We start from the raw sequence: 14,446 nt of genomic DNA, 5'->3' as shown, positions 1-14,446 counted from the left end.
TGCCCTCTTGTGGACAACCATTCGTCCTAATCTATATATTTTTCAGGATTCTCACATTTTCTTTGTCAAATCTTAAGTGTTGTACTATTCGACGTACTATGTGCTGTATTTTAAGATAACTCAAGCATAAAACCGAGGTGACTTTTCGTAAAGGAAATAAAATCAATTAACCCCTTTACCCATGAATTTAGAACAACCTCACGTAAAACCTCATTTTAACACTTGTTGCCAGATAAAGAAATATTTTGGTTGTCCAAATGTTTGCCTCTCTAGTCTCTACACATTTTGGTCTGTGTCAATACAATGTCAAAGAGAGGTTCACTAGATTTAAATGAGTTATATGTTGTAACCTTAAAAAAAAAAACGAATTACTCACCTTCTACGTGTACCAACCTGTATAAATGTCTTTGTTCGTTTGAACAAAAAAGACAGATATTTGGAAGAATATTAGCAACCTTTAATGCTACACGACAGTGTTTGCACCTGTTCATTACTTCTGGCAGTGATCTTGTCTCTGTTTTGTATCTCAAATCACATTTGTCTTCTCTCAAACCTTGCTCTCCCTCCCTCACTCCTCCCAGTCTCTCTTTCTCTGTGCGTGTGTTTCAGTGTTCAGTTTGCGCCAGAGTTAGAGAGTTAAGTTTCTCTGTGTTTTTCTTGTCCATGTCATTCATAAGTGTTGTTGTTTTGATTTATGCAATTGTACTGGCTACTATTACTTGATTTCTTTAGCTTTAAACAATGAAGCTCAGCAGAAGAGAGGTTCCTATTTACGTGAGTGACACTTTCTTTTTATCTCCGTCTGTATCTTTCAGAATGACAATATCTGAAGAAAAATCCTTAAAAGTGCTGTGCAACTCTGTGATGTGATAAATACGTGTGCATGTGTGGGAAAGCAGCTAAAATATAAATATACTAAATAAAACAACAGTAACAAGTTTTTATTTACATCATTAAAGTAGAAAAAATGTTTTAGGGTATGGTTTAGTCTAAACAATATAATTGACTGAATAAAAACAATCAGAAGCACATATGTTTGTCTTTTAAATATCTGAGTAAATGTGTTTATGTGCGTGTTTCAGGGCCAAGCAAAAGTTTTCGCTCTGATCTCCTCGGTTCAGGAGGAAGAGGTATTTGTGGTTCTAGAGGGATCAACTCTACTACATGTTTTACAAACTAGAGTTCACTCCATGCTGTACTTCATCGCTCCAGGTACAAAAAAGTCAATATTATCATAATTTTAAAACTAATGTGTATGTGTGTGGTTAAACATTGGTGGTCCTTGTGCGTCTTGATCTTTCTGCACAGGTCATAACAAATCAGAGTCGGTGTGTGTGCGAGCGTATACATCTACTGATGATGAGGTAACGTGTGTGGGCATGACTTTTTTAACATACGTGGAGGACGACGCCCAGGAATTGGCTGAATACCTGGTAACCCATAGCGACTGCCTCAGCACCACTGAACACAGAGATTTAATTTCTCGATACGGTTTGAATGATAGCACTGCCCGGGCAAAGATGGATGAAAGGGTCACGCTTGCCCTAGCTAATCTACACACCCCGCACAATCTCCTCGGCCAATCAGCACAAGGTGTGCTGCCATTTTTAATTTGGTGGATATTTTACATTTTTGGAATACATTTTAAAGTTTTTTTTTAGGGTAGGAGGTAGTACTGTTTGTGTGCTTGTTGTGTATTTTAAGTATATGTGTGTGCATGATGTGCATGCGTGTGTTGTGTGAATGTGTGTGTGTTCATAATCTGATTTCACGGCTCCTGCATCACATCCAGATGACACAAATGTCCGGAAATGAGCAGTGGAATTATAAATGCTGAGTTGTAATTGGATCAGATGTCACCGTGGTGACCACAAATGAGGATGTCCAGTGTTCTTCTGTAATCGAAGGGGTTTCACAGATAGTCAAATAAACTATACGTCAGAAGGAAAATGAATATGTTATGCACATATACTTATTTGTAAATGTGTGTGTGTGTGTGTGTGTGTGTGTGTGTGAGTGTAGAATCTCTACTGCACATGTGTGTGCGGCTGGGTTTTGTGACCGTCTCCGAGTTTCTTCTCTGTCAGCCTGGTGCCTTGATGGCTATCACCTCGGCCAATCAGGACGGGGACACCCCCCTACAGCTGGCCCAAGAGACCAATCAGCACACTTTGATTAATCTCTTCCAGCAGTATTGTATCATTATTTATATTATCATTCATTTTAATGTATCCTCGCTCTAATAATATTTACAGCAAATGTCTGTGCTAAATATTTGAAAAAAAAAATTATAAACGTATTTCATGAGCAACATTGATTTCTGCATACCAGCTAGGTTCCTCTGGGTGGTTGCTTACTGATATTCTGGTGCCTTGATCCATCTATAATTTAAGATAATGCAATTTTTTAAAATATTTTTTTCCATACTTTTCTTTTAGCCCACCAAATCCATTAGCCACACCCCTGGCAGGTGTATCTCAGGTATGGGTGGGCAGATCCCACCTCCTCAGGTTTAGCCACGCCTCTGGGATGCTGTGTCTGTCTGTGTGCGTGTCGGAGTGCACGGTCACAACACAAACCTTACAATCATCGATTGTGATTCTTCGAGAGTGCGTAAGAGACTCTGCACTTCTAAACAAGGTTAGATATAACACATGGCGAAGCGTTCTGCAGTTCCGTGGCACACAGAAAACACATCTGCAATCAACTTTGAAATGAAATAAAGCACCTCTTACATATGCTTGGAAAAGAATCAGTGATGTGTTCTGGTTGCTTTGAAGAAGATTTTTTTTATGTGTGTTTGTATTCTATTAGATCAAAGGATTGAACAGGAATACAGAGCGAAGAACTGAAAGGAACCCGTTTTCAATTACAGGTTATAGTTTGCTCTTTAATCATGAAAAAATGCATCCAAAAGGTTGTTGTATGAATATAAATGTTGAGCAGTGATGGCAGCTTCATTTAATTGTCTCTCTCTTTTTTTACACACATCTCAAGAATCGCCATACTCTCTGCCTCACAATGTAGGTGACCTGAAGTAATGTTTTGATGTTTTGCACATTATCACTTGAATAGGACTTTTTCAGTATTTTGTTGAATCTTTTCGCTCTCTTCAGGTGTGGATCAACAGTTCTTCTCTGGATGAAGATGAGGAACTTTTATCGTCTGATTCTCTGTCCAATAGTTCAGGTATTACTGAATATTTTATTGCTACTGTACTTATAATTGCAAATTGCACAAAGTGCTTCTCCATAACATTAAATGAGTTTGACTTTTTTCTAGATTAAGTGATTTTTTACATATGCTCGCTGAAGTCCCAAAGCAAATGTTGATGTTTTCCCACATTTTAGTTTTAAGACAAGATTAAATAAATAAGTTATTAAGTTTAACGTTGACACTCTACTCACTACTAAACTACTGTAAAAACGTTAAACTGTGAGGGAAGCATTTACGTGTTGACGTCATGAACATGCTAATTAGCACGTCGCGCCATTTAGCGCCTTGTGCTTGTAGTTAGTTTCGTTTGAAAATTGTTGGCAAATGTGGGGAAAACGGATATAACATGTTAATCAAAGAGACAAACGTTCCTCTATGTCATCCGAAGTTTTAAAGATGAGGTAAGTTTCTGCCGATCTCATTAATTTTGAGGAAATATACAGTAGTATTGCATACTTCGTATCTTCGAAGAGTATTTAGTTTGATCAAATTTATAAAAGACAGATAAATTCCGGAAAAAGACGAGCGCCTGGAGGCGTCACGGGGTTAGGGGTGGCGGAACTACATCACGAGCCCACAATACATCATCACATTGATTCACTATAAGTTCGTGTTGTTTACACTATGCACGTACATGCCGATTGCCAACAAAACACAGACACGTGTGCGGTTCATGTTTAGCGCCATCTATCAGTTTCAAATGATCTCCAAATCCAGCGTTATATCCGAAATGGTCAGCCGAGTGAGCGGCATTGATGGGCGTGCTCTTTCTCACGCTGGCTGGTTTTCGTGTGGGCGTGCTCTTTCACTCGCTGGATGACGCGTGGGCGTGCTTTTCCGGGATAATTGTCCAAGAAGGGACTAAGAACCCTTGTTACAAAACGGGAATCCATGTTCGTAAAAAACTTTCTGAAACCTGTAGGAGCTGAATAGAGCACAGAAATACTACGTCATACGTTCAACTCGTTTTTTGACAAGTTGACCATGTTAAGCTTGAGAAGCCAGCACGTTTTGCAGTGTAAAGAAGTCAGACTGCATGAAATAGCATGTTACCTTCACCGATAGGTAACCTTAAACGGACCTTTAACGGACTGCTTCTGTTATTTCTCATATTATATATAGTATATAGTCTTCAAATTTTGCGCTCTACATTACGATATAAGAACAAAGAGCCACAAAACTGATTTTTTAAGTCACAGGCAAGTATTCGGTTATTTAGTATGTAGCTTCTAAAGTGCACCCGGTTGTCAATAGAGGCCAATAAATCTGACACAGTGTGTCTGTGTTTTCGTATTTTGGCAATTATAAAATTTTTGTAGATGAACCCACAACTTACACTGACTCAACAAGCAGTTCCCTCACTGGCTCCAGCGTTACCATAACAACCAGCATCAAGACCCTGGAAGCTGCAGATGATCAGGTGAATAATAAGTTAAACTGGTTAAGTAAAGATTTTTTGTGGAGATGTGGCATCTTGAATTGTTTTGCTCTGGAGTAACTAGAATATTTTCCAGATCTACCCTCAAGCTTCTTTAGATTCTGAGACAGATTCAGAGTCTGAGCCATCTGAAACAGACTCGCCAACATCTGACATATCGCCCACCTGCAGCCCGAAAGACGGTGTGTGTGAATGTGTTTTATACTTGTCTTTGACATTCATTCTGTTACCATTTATTGTCAAAAAATGGTTCATTGTTTTGTTTGTAGAGCCGTTCCCCTCCAACGATGACGAAACATCAGCCGAAATGGAAAGGTGTGCATCTCTTTGTCATAACCACACACGTAACTTTGTATCAAGTTACTTTTTGTGTGGTAAACCTCAGCATTAAATACAGTATTATTTATGCTTTTTTGAAAATAAACATTAGCGCTCATATGCCTAGAATGCAGTGCAGTAAGTCCGAGGAGGAGGAGAGAGATCAATTCATCCCTCCGTCCAAGAGCGAGACAGAGAAATATAAAGTGTGTCGAACGCTGAGCTTTCTAAGGAGCCGCATGGTCAACACCAAAATCAAAAACAGGGTAAGATCTGCTCGTGAAATAAAAATAAAATCTATTGTAACATAAACGGGTACAATAAATTGTCATAGAAAATAACGAAATCAATCCACAACGTAATGCAGGAATGCTCAGGATTTGGGCATCTTCATAGTGACTCTCACCTAGATATGACACGGGGTTAATTCATATGACTCTTTACGCAAGATTTAGCCCTATACGTCTGTGTACAGGTCAATACAGATGTTGGTTCTGCCCTGCATCAGCTCTGCTTCCCGCGGCAGCCTGTTAATACAGTCTGTGAGGTGTGTGAGCAAGATGACAATGACCAACGCCAGCAGTGTACTTGTAAGTGTGTGTGTGTTTCCTTCTTTTAAGGACATTGTTTTACATTCAAGCCTTTAACTAGATAACATTGATGTCATTTCCTGTTTAGACTGCTTCATGATAATGCATACAACCTGCAGAGATTTGGCTCCCTTGTGTTTAAAGGTGGGTATGTGTATTCGTATGTGCGTCTGTACAACACACTTTAGGTGAACACACAAGAGTGCATAAAAATAAAATATGTCATTTATTTCCTTTACCTAGAATCCTACATCACTGAAAACCACCGACTCTTCGATGCTACTTTGTGAGTAACCCAATCACATTCTACTAACCTGATAATGGAACCAGTTTTAGGATGCTAACGCGATGCTTTACTAACTCATCCAGGCTCATCCAGTCACAGTTCTCCATCTCTGTTCTTGACCAACGACAACAACATTATGACACGCAGGTCTGTGTAATTGATTTGATTTATTCATTGAGCTTTATTCAAATTGATCAATTATTCAATTCGTTTATGTCACTAATTTGAACATTTTTAGAAATGTTGTGTGTTTCTTTGTATCAGGAAGCGGAGTAACAGTGAGGGGTGTGGCCATGATGTAACATTACGGAAAAGTTGGTCTTTGATTGGTCATTCATCCGGAACAAGCCCCACCTCCGGTACGTTTACCCAGAAATAGCTTATTAAAACTCTGTCATCTCTTTTTACCCTCATGGCATTCCAAACTTGTGTGATGTCCTCCCAGTAATACAAAAAAAGTTATTTCTAAGGTAGCCAATATGGCTGTTTTTTGTTTCTTTTATTTAGTTTATGCTATCTACCCAATGTGTGCATTCAATAAGATAGATTTCGATTCGTTTAATCGTCTCTTTGCCAGATTCTTCTGAATATTCCTTTGCTCGCGTATCCTTTGACTACACTGCTGAATCTTGGAGTGCTGCGGTGGATGCAGAATTCAGTATGGCACTCGACAAAGAGGTCATCAAGAGACAGGAAATCATTTATGGTAAGTAATCATGGCTGTTGGACCCAAACAGTTTTAGTTGATGCTTAAAATAAATATGATGAGTAAGTAATACAAAATACTTGAAAAATAAGGCGTAAAAAACATTCTTAGTATTTCTTTATTTGATTGGATTGAAGATGGCATGTGATGGGTTAGCGGTGTGTTGTTGCAGAACTGATGCAGACGGAATTTCACCACGTCCAGACTCTCGCTGTCATGGCTGACGTTTTAAGGCGGGGTTTGTCAGAGGAAGTGCAGCTGGAGCAGGACGTGATTGGTCAGATTTTCCCCAGGCTGGATGAACTCATGGCTCATCATAGAAACTTTCTTATCGCTATGGAGACAAGACAGTGGGCTTCTGTTTTTCCAGAAAGTCAGAGGAACTATATCATCCGACGCATCGGAGACGTTCTGTTGGAGCAGGCAAACGACTGTTTAACCAATATTTATCAATGACATGCACTACACCGTAGTCAAACTAGTTAAGCTGTTAATATGACTCAAATTGATTTAGTGTGTGTGTGTAGTTCTCAGGTCTGCACGGCTCTCAGATGATAGAGCTGTATAGTGATTTCTGCAGTCAGCATCCGGAGGCACTAAAGATTTATAAACAGCTGCTACAGAGTAACAGGAAACTACAGTTGTTCCTTAGAGTAAGTTGATGGATTGTAGCAGGGTTGGTCTGTTTGTCTGATCAATGGAAATTTGACAATATTGTTTGTAACCCTTACAGCAGCAAAGTACTAACTCTGTCATCAAACGACGTGAAATCCCAGAATTCCTTTTGCTTGTCACGCAGAGAATCACAAAGTATCCTGTTCTGCTGGAGAGACTGCTTCAACACACAGAGCAAGGCAAATACAAACATGACAAATCATTATTCTAAATAAAATGCAGAGATATATCTGATTAACTAAACTTGTATTGCACTTCCGTATCTCTAGATGGCAGCGCTGAGAGGTATGAAGTAACAGTGGCATTAGAGGCCCTGCGCGGAGTGATAGAGGAGGTGGAGCGACGCGTGGGTGAACACGAGCGTTCGAAGAAACTGCAAGACATCATCAATCGCCTAGACAATAAAAGCTGCACTCGTATGAAGAACGGCGAGCTCTTCAGTAAACAAGACCTGCAGAAAACTCACCGTAGTCTAATGCATTCGGCCGTGCTCACATGCAGGACCACCTCTGGCAGATTGAAAGGTGTGTGGGGTTGGAGGTCATGTTAATCTAAGAAGGATTTTATTTTTGGTTCGCAGTCGATATTCGTGCCCGACATAATTCTAACCTTACATCTTACCCCAATCCATAAGATCGAATGAATAATTTGAAAGCCCAACCTTAAGATGTAATTGGTTGATTGTTGTTCCAAGACCGACCATGACCAAAAAGCAGCATGTGTGTTTGTATTCTCCTTTTTATTCATTCCAGGTGTCTCCTTCTCTCTTTTCTAGATGTTCACGGTCTGCTCCTCACCGATGTTCTGGCTTTCCTCCAGGAGAAAGAGCAGAAGTTTGTCTTTGCTGCGTTGGTATGGATCAAAAACCATTATACGCTGTTTATTTCTGTGTGTGGGCAAGTGATGACCTGGTATGCAAATGCATGATGGATAAAAATGTCAACATTTTCAATTCAGTTACGTAAATTATTAAACAAAAAATATGCCTTTAGGAGCAGAAACCATCTGTGATGCCTCTACAGGGACTCATAGTGAGAGAGATAGCCAATCAGGAGAGAGGATTATTTTTGATCAGTAGCGAGTGCTCTGCAGGGCCAGAGATGTATGAGATACACACACAGACCCGCGAGGAGCGAAACACCTGGATGTCGCTGCTGAGACAGGCCGCTGAAAGGTGAGTTTATCTGTGTATGCATAACGATTAATCGCGACTAATCGTTTGCAGAATAAAAGTTTTTGTTTACATAATATATGTTGGTGTACTGTGTGTGATAATTATGTATTTATAAATACACACACATGGATGCATGATTTTAAGAAAAAATATATTTATTTATATATAATATAAATTATATACTGTATATAACTATAAAACCTTTCAAAAGTTACATATTTCTTAATTATATACAGTACATGCATGTACGTGTATTTATATATACATAATTATTATACGCAGTACACCAACATATATTATGTAAACAAAAACGTTTATTCTGCAAACGATTAGTCGCGATTAATCGTTATGCAGCCCTTAGTGATGAGAGAGTATAAATGAGTTGGGTATTCTGAAACACATTTTTGAAACATGTACATTTATTTCAGCCTACCCGATGATCAGATCAAGAAGACAGAGGGGGAGATCAAGGTCAAGAAAATACAGAAGTTACAAGGTACACATCCATACCCATCATTCATCTATACTGTATCTACAGTATATTCATTAGACCATTATCAGTCCAAACAGTACATACATCCATTTATTGGTCATCCATCCAACTATCTACTTTATATATCAAGCTATTGATTGTGTGTGTGTGTGTGTGCGTGTAGAGGCACTGTTCTCTTTAGATCTGCAGCTGTGCTCTGTTATCGAGGAGAAGTTAAGGATCTGTAGAGGAACTGGTAGATGGAATCTGGCTACCTGTCGGCTGCATGTCCAGCCCCACCCTGAAAACACTCCTCAGGGTATCACACTGCTATCTGATGCACAGGGAGAAGGTAATGTTCTTTCTCTCAATAGACACACAGTTATGGACTCCTGGTACTCATCACTCTCTCTCTTTCCCAGTGGTGAAGTTGGCCATCACTTTATTGTCTTGGCTGTTCCCATTCATTTGGTCATCAGGTAACCATGACAACTTTGGCCAGGACACAGTGGCAAGTGAGTAATCACTTTCTTTACCAAAAAAAACGTTGATTCTGTTTGATTTTTGTGTTTCATTCATTATAAATCATACGGGTGTAGAATGATACAAGGGTGCATTGTCACCTTATTCCTTATTTGTTCAAAAGTACAAAATCAGAAGGACCACAATTATTGTCTTTTCCCACCAGGTAACAAACCGAGTATCCCTAGTAAGGCCAGAAGATGTGCTCTGGTAGAATCAGGGGTGGGGCCTCTCGCTATATCGCCAATAAGCCCCGCCCACCAGACTTATGCAAAGGCTGGTAACAGATTCGCAAACAATTTAGTGTTCTGTATATCATGCTAGGAAATAACATATTGAATGTTTATTATTTTCCTCTGTCAATCTACCTGTAGGTAGCGGAGGGTGTTCACAGCTTAATCCATATACTATATAGTCTGCAGGTGGGAATCTTTGTCTATCATTCAGTTAGTAACAGCTGGATGTGCATGTTTGAAAAATGTAACCATTATCATTTTTTGAAGGCTGCTATAATAATCCAGGACAGCTGCTTTGAAGTTCAAAAACTCCTCCTCCTGGAGGGAGAAGCTCTACCCACAAGTCCCATCAGTGATTATGATGTCAGAAAGGTGGGTGTGGATGTTCCTGTTAGCACATTATTAATAGAATAATTTAAAATAATAACAATTGGGCTAAAAAACTTTCAGAATAAAATGAAATTGCTTAATGCTTCTATTTATTCTGATAAAAATTCACAAGTCTTGAAGATCTTCACCTCTGTTTTTTAATCTGTTGATTTGATTTAAATCCAAGTTTTTCTAATCTGGTGATCATAAAACGCTTCCTGAATCTCTGCAGAGTTTGGCCACAGATGGTGTAGTGGGTGGAACTGCGGGCGTGCGACAGAAAGAACTGGAGAGGAGAGAGAGGGAGCACACTGAACTCGTGAACAGACTGATGAAAGAAAGAGAGCAGTATGAGGAGGAGTTGATGGAGTTTGAAAAGATGGTCGAAGAGCTGAGAAAGGAGGAAAAGACGGTGGAGGAGGAGAGGAGGAGATTAGGGGAAGAGGGGAAAAGAGCGATGAAGGACAGGAAGCGTCTGGAGACCCAGCTGAGACGCATTCAACACAATTCAAACGGTCGCCAGAGAGATCTGAAGTTTGTTACATCACAGGAGAAATGATGTGTGATGATGTGTCTGCAGTCGTGTTATTCATTGTTTACAACACTAGACTCCCACAACACAAGACCTAAACCAAGACTAGATCACTCGAGGCCCAGTTCCAGACCCAACGAAGATCAAACCCTCTTTCTCCAAAAGCATCTGAGTGGTGGGATTACTGGATGAACACTGATATATTTTTAACCTGGTGAATTACTGATGACAGCATCTGTGCTCATACAAAAGTCTTTTACCATTGTCACTCTGTTTGCCAACAAATGTTTAACATATTCGCACATCGCATGAATAATTCTTAAAATTTGATTTACAAATGACACACAAAAACCACACAATGATTTTGAAAACACGTGGCAACTCTGTAGAAAGTCCGTATAATCATGTTTGAGAACCAAAGCACCATCTTTGTTATCTATTTGCTGTGGATGGAGTTTTAGCTGGTTGAAGGTCGGACAGATTGGGGACGTGGAAGTCTTCGCCGCAGCCTGGCGATAGCAGAATCCACGCTGACTGCGGCATGCTTTCCATACCGGTCATCCTCAAGAAGCCGGTGGGTAGTCTGCAGATCTGCAAGCTCTTTACGTGAAGATTTAAGATGCCTTTGAAGCATAAAACTGCCCTGAGGGATAAAGAGAAATATGTGTGTTAACCAGTACGACGTGATTAATTTACACTACTAACACTAACCTACATTCTGCATCCTTATCTATAATCCTTATCTAAAAGCATGTTGTAATATTTGTGCTACACATGATTAATCCCAATTAAATCAACTGTATCAGCAGAGTGGCTTGTTCTTAAATTGTGCTTAAAGGGATACTTCACGCAAAAATGAAAATTCTGTCATCATTTACTCACATTTGAGTTGTTCCAAATCTGTATAAATGTCTTTGTTCTGATGAACACAGAGAAAGATATTTGGAAGAATGCTTATAAACAAACAGATCTTGCCCCCCATTGACTCCCATAGTAGGAAAATTTAAACTAATATATAGATAACCAATCTGTCTGGTTTTAAGCATTCTTCCAAATATCTTTCTCTGTGTTCATCAGAACAAAGACATTGATACAGATTTGGAACAACTCGAAGGTGAGTGAATGATGACAGAATTTTCATTTTTGGGTGAAGTATCCCTCTAATATAAGAATTCAATCAAAATAATCCAGAAAAGCAACATTAAAAGACAAAAGCTTTGAAGGTTTGCGATGTTTGAGGAATATTATGAATGCAGTCAGATGTGTACACCTGTGTGAGCAGGTCAGACTCTGGCAGCCCAATGCTTGAATGCCGACCGTACATCTGAGTCATGGGCCTGCTTAACCTTTCACGACAAAACAGATCAGCGCTGCAAACTGGGCCCTACAAAATAGATGAGGAATACAAAAGCATACGGATTAAAAGACAAGAAATGTAGCGTCATTTCTACAAAGCACACAAAAAATATGAATCTTAGAAACAAAAATGAAAGGAACAGTTCACCCAAAAATGAAAAATCTGTCTTCGTTTACTCCCCGTCAAGTTGTTCCAAATCTGTTTACATTTTTTTGTTCTGATGAACACAGAGAAAGAATGCTTGTAACCAAACAGTTCTTGGCCACCATTAGCATAGGAAAAAAATATTTTTAAAGCAAACAGCAATAAATCAAACCGTTCTGGGGCCCTTTTGACTACCATTGTCATTTCTCCTACTATGCTAGTCAATGGTGGCCAAGAACTGTTTGGTTACAAGCATTCTTCCAAATATCTTTCTCTGTGTTCATCGGAACAATGACATTTATACAGATTTGGAACAACTCGCGAGTGAGTAAATGATGACAGAATTTTCATTTTTGGGTGAACATGCTGGAACGGGAACACTGTATTGTAATCACTACAATATATTCACACTTTAATGTTACTTTGGTAATAAATTGGCTCTAAATGAAACATACCAGTGCTTTGCCAAGACTGTATCCGGCACACTGCATCTGTCTCTGTTTGCGGTAAATGGCCTGTCTCGTGGCAGCCGAGCATAGTGTGAGATGTTGCTGATGATTAATAAGAGAGGAATGCATGTACATACAAGGTTACCAAGGCAAATGAGCCATGCGTCAAAATTTCTGTCATAAAGTTTCAGACAAGCTTTAGTTCTATTCTCACACCTCCAGGTTAACAGTTTCGGTCATTTTCTTCAGCAGAGCGTCACTGGTTGATTGGTGGAGAGCCGTTTGTTTTCTGACGACACGAGTCATGAGTTGTGTCGTGTTTTCTCTGAGTTGGTGAGATTCACGCAGGACTGATGCTGAACAATCCAAAGCCTGTTTACATTCTTAAAGAGAATGAGAGGAACTATTAAAAGTCACTCAGCCAGGTCATGAAACTATTCGTTTTGAGTTTAATTTGGGTGACAGAGAGACGGGATGTTGAAATGATGGTGTACCTGGAGTAAATGGTCCAGCAGGGTCAGGTTTCAACGAGAGGGGAGAGGTGTGGGTGATCACGCCCGCTGAAAGTGAACCGTGCTGGGGAAGCAGCTCTGTTACTCTGGACCTCTCAAAGGCGCAATCCAACAGCTGCCTACTGCTCTCAGCCAAAGCCTGAAAAAAAAACACATTTTATAATTGCAACTGATTTCGTTTCATTCAGAATTTCAATATCAAGGAAGACCTGTGGTGTACCTGCTGTTGAGTCAAAGTCTTTCTCAACGTGGTCTCCAGTTCCTGTTTCAGTACATTTAATTCCCTTCGTTCACACCGCAGAAGATCGTCTGCTCCATCCCGTTTCTTGACAAGACATGAAACCAGTCAATACGAAGAGATTCATTCTTTCAGTACATTTCTTCTGAGCTTTCATTCCTTGTCTAGGCCATAAAACTTTTCGGATTATTACAAATACTGTATCTACTCACAGTCTCCGAGGTGGCTGGTCGAAACATCCTGTCATCTGAACTTTGCTGGTTGACCTGTAAAGCTTTCCTCAGACCACGCAGTAACTTCTCCAGTCGTTCCCTTTGATGCTCCACCCTGGTGCCCTCCTGGGACACCCTGGCCGCCTGTTTGCGCAGGTGACCCTCCACCTCTCTCACACTGCGCATGTAGTCTCCCGCTATGCCCATGCTGACCACTGCGCTCTGCTCACGCAAGGCCGGCGGGGGAAAGGGACCGCTGATAAATCCAGAAGTAAACTTTATAAAAGAAAAATACGTTTTTTCTTGGAGCAACCTGATACATTAGATCGTTTCAATACATTTGAATGTATACATAGGACTATTAATCGTGCACATTTTTGGATAAAATATGGCGATTCTGTATTACTTTACCATAGTTCCAGTGGGGTTCCTTCGGAAGTGAGCTTTCTTTTCCAATTCACTCTCATCGTGCTCCTTTTCAACACTATAGTGCCCACTGTAAGCGCTCGACTGTGGAGATCTGTTGGAAAACATCCCAAGACTGTGCCTGACTGTGCGTGTAGAGGAGGCAAGTTGACCAACACGAGTTTTGCGCACGAGATCTTGCGCGCGCAGGATCGAGCGGACCGTAGCGTCTCTCCAGCCTTTTGATCCGATAACCGCAGCAGGAGGAGCGGACTGGCTCATGATCATCATACTCAACCACAAGAACTTTCCACTCACTGGAGAAATGCGACTAACTGAAAAGTGTTTGGGTTTAAAAGTGTTGCGCTGTCTCCAAAGCAACAGTTCCTCGAGAGACGCGCACCGGGCTCTGATTGGGTAACGCGATACGCGCTAACTGATGAGCTTCTAAAGGAGGCCCTTCTTTCAGGTCCATTCAAACTGCAACTAGATCAGTGGAGATTCAGTTACAGGACGAAAAGAGATCATATGCTGTGATGTGCAACAGAGTAGGCCTATCCAATTTACTCAGATTCTGGTTTGGAAGATAACAGAC

General features: G+C 40.2%; 2 protein-coding genes across 2 annotated transcripts; one reads left to right on the top strand and one right to left on the bottom strand.

Annotated features, from left to right (window-relative positions):
- The first annotated feature begins 233 nt into the window (after window positions 1-233).
- On the top strand, window positions 234-10,977 carry LOC130564318 (rho guanine nucleotide exchange factor 28-like). Its single transcript, XM_057350271.1, has 31 exons — window positions 234-774; window positions 1,083-1,212; window positions 1,309-1,593; window positions 2,023-2,191; window positions 2,439-2,640; window positions 2,815-2,875; window positions 2,998-3,023; window positions 3,117-3,189; window positions 4,536-4,636; window positions 4,731-4,836; window positions 4,924-4,969; window positions 5,100-5,238; window positions 5,448-5,562; window positions 5,651-5,706; window positions 5,806-5,848; window positions 5,932-5,995; window positions 6,113-6,207; window positions 6,426-6,554; window positions 6,727-6,977; window positions 7,082-7,207; window positions 7,288-7,408; window positions 7,499-7,753; window positions 8,005-8,081; window positions 8,222-8,403; window positions 8,832-8,899; window positions 9,060-9,227; window positions 9,298-9,390; window positions 9,564-9,673; window positions 9,772-9,819; window positions 9,901-10,005; window positions 10,235-10,977. The coding sequence occupies exons 1-31, from the start codon at window positions 742-744 to the stop codon at window positions 10,559-10,561; spliced, it is 3,804 nt and encodes a 1,267-aa protein (XP_057206254.1). The 5' UTR covers window positions 234-741; the 3' UTR covers window positions 10,562-10,977.
- On the bottom strand, window positions 10,977-14,133 carry tektl1 (tektin like 1). Its single transcript, XM_057350272.1, has 8 exons — window positions 13,858-14,133; window positions 13,447-13,722; window positions 13,217-13,321; window positions 12,979-13,135; window positions 12,701-12,867; window positions 12,491-12,586; window positions 11,805-11,918; window positions 10,977-11,177 (listed from the first exon to the last, which is right to left on the bottom strand). The coding sequence occupies exons 1-8, from the start codon at window positions 14,131-14,133 to the stop codon at window positions 10,992-10,994; spliced, it is 1,377 nt and encodes a 458-aa protein (XP_057206255.1). The 3' UTR covers window positions 10,977-10,991.
- Window positions 14,134-14,446: the final 313 nt, after the last annotated feature.

Source organism: Triplophysa rosa, linkage group LG14 (assembly GCF_024868665.1).
Source record: "Triplophysa rosa linkage group LG14, Trosa_1v2, whole genome shotgun sequence".
Lineage (NCBI taxonomy): Eukaryota > Metazoa > Chordata > Actinopteri > Cypriniformes > Nemacheilidae > Triplophysa > Triplophysa rosa.
The sequence above is the reverse complement of the archived record's forward strand: the minus strand, read 5'-3'. Positions and strand labels throughout refer to the sequence as shown.